The sequence below is a fragment of the Epinephelus fuscoguttatus genome, linkage group LG13 (assembly GCF_011397635.1).
Source record: "Epinephelus fuscoguttatus linkage group LG13, E.fuscoguttatus.final_Chr_v1".
NCBI lineage: Eukaryota > Metazoa > Chordata > Actinopteri > Perciformes > Serranidae > Epinephelus > Epinephelus fuscoguttatus.
This window is the reverse complement of record NC_064764.1, coordinates 11,229,785-11,235,281: the sequence shown is the minus strand read 5'-3', so window position 1 is coordinate 11,235,281 and position 5,497 is coordinate 11,229,785. Positions and strand designations below refer to the sequence as shown.

The 5,497-nt window shown below is 42.6% G+C and overlaps 1 protein-coding gene across 1 annotated transcript; it reads left to right on the top strand.

Moving 5' to 3' along the window:
* The first annotated feature begins 3,316 nt into the window (after positions 1–3,316).
* LOC125899193 (olfactory receptor 142-like) lies at positions 3,317–5,274 on the top strand. The gene is made up of 2 exons (XM_049593270.1): positions 3,317–3,457; positions 4,382–5,274. Exons 1-2 carry the CDS (start codon positions 3,442–3,444, stop codon positions 5,272–5,274), a joined length of 909 nt encoding a protein of 302 aa, XP_049449227.1. The 5' UTR covers positions 3,317–3,441.
* Positions 5,275–5,497: the final 223 nt, after the last annotated feature.

The window sequence follows — 5,497 nt, the reverse complement described above, 5'->3', positions numbered from 1 at the left end:
TTGGGTACTGGGACCACACAGGACATCTTCCACAGGACTGGAACTCTCTCCAGACTGAGGCTCAGGTTGAAGATGTGCATCAACACCTCACACAGCTGGTCAGCACAGTCCCTGAGCAGTCTGAGGCTGATGTCATCCGGACCTGCAGCCTTCCTAACACAGATCTTCTTCAGTTGTACTCTCACCTGGCTAGCTGTAAGAGTTAGACTGAGGTGGGGGAGTAGTGGGGGGACAGGGAGGGTAGGGGAGAGAGAGGAGAGAGAAGGGAGAGGAGGGTAGGGGATGGTAGGAGGAAGGGAGAGGAGAGGAGGACTGCTGGGCGGGGGTGGGAGATTGGATGCAAAGTCAAACCTGTTGAAAAATAGGTTTAATTTGTCTGCCCATTCCACGTCTCCTGGTGCAGGGCCTTTCCCACAGCCTTTGTTGTGACCAGACATTGTCTTCAGTCCTCTCCAGACCTCCCTTACGCTGTTCTGCAGTAGTCGCTCCTCCATCCTTCTCCTGTAGCTGTCCTTGCACTCCCTGATTTTCTTCTTAAGCTCCTTTTGTATCCTCCTCAGTTCTTCTCTGTCCCCAGAACTAAAAGCCCTCTTTTTTTCATTGAGGAGGGCCTTCAGCTCAGGGGTCACCCAGGGTTTGTTGTTGGCATAGCAGTGAATTGTTCTGGTAGGTAGTGTTCTCAACACAAAAGTTCATATAGTCAGTGTTGCAGTCTGTCAGACTGTCAATAATATCACCATGTGGAGTACAGAGTGCTTCCCAGTTTGTGGTTTCAAAACAGTCTCTCAGTGTGTCACTGGCTTCCTCAGACCAAACCTTCACAGACCTTCTGGTGTTGGTTTGTTTTTTCACCAAATTAATGTATGTTTGGAGGAGATGCACAAGGTTTCAGGTTTCAGCCAGGATTCAGTGAAGCACATAATGCTACATTCTCTGTACACACTCTGTAGCCAGGTTAGCACTGTCAGCTTGTCCACCTTTTTTAGGAGAGATCTCACATTTCCCAGACAGCAGGAATGGTTTGTACCGTCTCTCTGTCGACGCTTTATTCCAGCTCTGCATCCTCTCCGTCTCCTTTTTAGTTCCGCACGGATAGACAGTCTCTCTGCCAGGGCTATCCCTGTGTGACAGAGTGCTAGCAGTTGCTCCCAGCTGTAAACAATGTGTCCAGGTTCGTGTGTGTTACTCAGTGCTATTTCAAGTAGTCCAGCAATGAGAAAGAAGCAAAGCAGCAGTCTAAAAGTCGCTTCCATGATTCCACCAACACAAAGTATTGCACTACACAGTACAATAGACACAAAAAACAAGAGCAGCTGTAACAGGCTGCCACTAGCGCAGCACCATCTTGCTGACGATACCACTGTTGTAAATAAATGAGCTTAAATCAGGATCCCAACATGTTTCATTGTGCCTGAACGCATACCCAGAGTGTTCACCCCATGCCTACATCCCAGCATCCACATACCCTGACTTAAATATTCTACAAACTAAATTTTCCAATAGGTTTAAAAACCTCTCCATTTTGGTTTCCTCATGCCTTTTTTGCTCATTGGCGGATTCCACTTGGAGGAATCAAGAACTGGGTTGTCATTTTTTCTCCTCCTTTTTCTAGGAGATGGGGTTGCGGGCTCAGGGGTGGTAGCTGGTGCGGTGGGGGAGCTGGAGTGGAGCAAAGGCAGTGCTCAGGTGGGTGTGGGGTAGGGGCAACAAAAATAAGACAATGTAAGACACATGCTTGGATCCTTACTGTGCTGTGGTTTGACCACAGCTGTTACAGAGACCTGCAGATCTAGAGACCTACAACATTGCACTTTCTAGTATATGCTATGTGGGTACATTCTGAAGCCATTTTTGGCACAAGTTATTGGCTAGTTGAAAATGAGATCCTATTCCTGTCAACAAATCTCCTGTAGAAATCAAGATAAATGTACAAATCATAACATTGTAACATTGATAGTAGAGATAACAAATGACAAACAGGCTGAGTTTAAATGCATTATCTATTCAATTCAATTCATGTCATCAGTCACTCACTCCCATAATTGCTTTGTGGCATACTTCTTCTTTGTAAATTTGGCTTCGTTTTCAGTCCTGAATTTTATCAGGGCACTTGTTTGCTCCACGGTCCCTGAAATGGGTAATTTGCTGTTTAGTTATTTACAGGACACAAGGCTGGGTTCTTCACACGAGTGTCTTTGCATGCACATAACTATCCCGTATTGAATAGGATAATGGGGAAGTGTGGGTATTGGGACAGGCCCTAAATAATGACCTCAAAACACTAGTGTGAACACAAATTGTTTTCACTTAATGAACTGTGTGTTTACATGTATCCACCAGGCATGGAATTTTCTAACATTCAATGAGACCATAGCCCAATCCCAATACACCCATTGCCGCTTCTTGATGTCTAAGGGTGTCTGGATTCTTGTTGGGATATAGGAGTAGGACGAAGTGTTAGGACTATATGGCCCTCCAAATGGTGGTTTCTCAGAGGCACACTCAAAACAGAGTATCATGTGAAATCACCAGCAAAATGGGAGCACAAGCAACAAAAGAAATCCACAAATGTATTTTTTTAATTAACAAAGATTTAAAATGACGCTTACCATTGTATTATCTTAGTTTAATGTTGTTTGATGTATCATGGTCCTTTTTTTATAAAAAGCACTACAAAAATAAAAATCCCTAGTTATCATGCTGATGTCTGGGTAGCTAACCAGCTACATTGTTGCTGATTTGTGCATTATAGTTCTGCATTTTCAAATATTCCAATGAGGAATACCAGCTGAGAGGCAGAAAATCTGCACTCTGCTGGTGATAGAGTGGGTTTACTGCTTGCCAATTTGGGTTCTTGTACCAGATGGACAGTCAGTATCTCATCCAATGGAGGGGTGTTGATTAGCCCAGTAGCAGTGAGAGTTGAGCCTTAGGTGATGCTCAGGTCTGTAAGAGCTCCAGTACAAAGTCAGGGATAACAGACTATTTGTGTCTTAACATTGTTAGCTACTGGGCGAGAAAAACTGCCCGCAAGCTAAGCTTGCTATTGACAAGGAGGTGGAGTTGGCCATGGCACTTTGAGGCCCTCGTGCGCTTGATGGTACAAATTAATTTAGGCTAAGGTAGTACTGTCAGTCTCAGTTGGAAGACCTCTGGCATAGAGGACCCAGTTAGGCTCCTCTCCATCAACCTCATCCCCAACTTTGGTGTCATTCTCAGAGAAACCTTATGAAGGGACAAGAGATAGCTCATCAGACAGCACATCTAACAGTACGTTGTCCGTAAACAAAGTGAAGTCATCTGGGTCTAACATACATCTGTTCTCCCTATGACACCCCTGCTTTGCCCCCACAGTCCCCACTTTTGTTCCAACTCTTGGGAAGACTTCGGACAACAGTGGGTCACAGAGTGCAGTTTACCTTGGCAGTACCTTCAACAGGAATGCCAGTGTGCACAGGTCTTGAGGCTGCAGCTTTCACACACAGCATGCTAAAAAAATTAGCAGGCAAGCATTATGTATCACTGCAAATACTTGAACATAGGCAATACTTAACCTTTACAGCTTTGTAAGCTTTGCTAGACCAGCTAGGAGAGCTTTCATTTTGTCTGGGACCATTTCACTACGTGATATAGCTTGCTAAACAAGCAAATTAGTAGTGAGCCAATGCTAAACAAATTTCCATTTGCTAAAGTAAATGGCAGGAAGTGTGGCCAGTTAGCCTGCTTGCAAGGGTTCTGCTGTAGTCAGGTTAAGTGAGGTGAGGTGCAAATAAAGACTGTGCGGTCTTTTGAAGCCACAGGACAAGAAGTTTCATTTGCCTTGACAGGCATTTTTAAGAGGTTCTTCAGGTTGGTCTCAGAAGGATGCAATCACCATACTGATATGCTCAACCAAGTGTGTGTTCCCTTTCAGTCAATACACTTGGTTGATATGCTCAACCGAGTGTATTGACTGAAAAGGAACAAAAATATAGCCTTGGTCTTGGGTCAGTTTCAGGTCTCAGATTCTGCAGTATCAGGCAGGTTAAGTCAGGTTGGGTGTGAAAGGTGTGAGTACAGGCCAGTTCTTGGTCTTATTTTTAGGCCTGTGTAGAACTCTAGTTTGGATACAACAGCAAGCTTGAAAAAATAACATTGGTGGAAACTTCAGCAGTCCTAGTGCCTTTGGGTTTTGTGTTGCTGCACACTGAAAAAAGAGAGAAGCTATTTCTGAATGTTGATTGGCTGATTTGGTCCCCAGCTCATGTTGCTGTGGTCAGACAAGATATATAATAACAGTGAGATGAGGGAAAAGTCACTATGGAGGTACACAACATAGAAGAAAAAGTTTTTCTCACCAGGATGGATAATGTCTCTCTAATAACACTGTTTGTTCTTTCAGGTTTAAATGAGACAACGAACCACCGAGCTGTTCTCTTCTCCCTCACTTTACTGTGTTACCTTTTCACTTTGCTGGCAAATGTTACTCTTATTGTCATCATCATCTTGGATAAGAACCTGCATGAACCAATGTATATTCTATTGTGTGTGTACTGCATGAATGGGCTTTATGGGACAGCAGGTTTCTACCCCAAGTTCCTCTGGGATCTGCTTTCTCCTGTTCATGTTATCTCTTATGCTGGATGCCATGTTCAGGCTCTGGTAATGTATTCATTTGCCTGCAGTGATCTGTCTATTCTTGCAGTCATGGCATATGACAGATATGCGGCTATATGTCGACCCCTAGAGTACCACTGTATTATGTCAACGCAAAGACTCTTAATGTTAGTGTGTTTCTCCTGGTTAGCACCTTTTTGCATTATAGGCACAAATATTATTCTGGCATCTAGATTAAAGTTATGCAGCCCATTTATCGCCAGGCTTTTTTGTGTGAACTGGATGATTGTTAAACTTGCTTGTTTCCCAGCTGATACTATGGTTAATGGTATTGTTGCATACATTACAATAATCATTTATGTCTTCCATGGTTTCTTTATAGTTTGGTCCTATATGTATCTCATCAAAACATGTGTGAATTCAATAGAAAACAGGAGGAAGTTCATGCAAACATGTGTGCCACATTTAACCTCCTTACTCACCTTCCTTGTAACAATAGTTTTTGATGTCATGAACATGCGATTTGGTTCAAAAGATTTACCTCAGACTGTTCAAAACTTTATCGAAATACAATTTCTTGTCATATCCCCCGTTATAAATCCTCTTATTTATGGTTTCAAATTGACAAAAATTCGGAACAGATTTCTGCATGCTCTTACTTTTAAAAACAAATATTAAGTTGATTTTAATTAATGAATTAAAATGAAATATGCATTGCTTAACCAGCTGGCTCTTTTGCTTATGAGTTAAATCATCAGACTGAAGAATGGAGGTTTTGCACATTTCCCAAATGTTAGCTATGTCTTGAAGGATGTCTTTTAAGCTGAAAATTTAACCAGAAAATTTAAATGCATTTATGAATGTAGAATGTTTTTACCTTCAAGATTTCGGCTGCTGAATC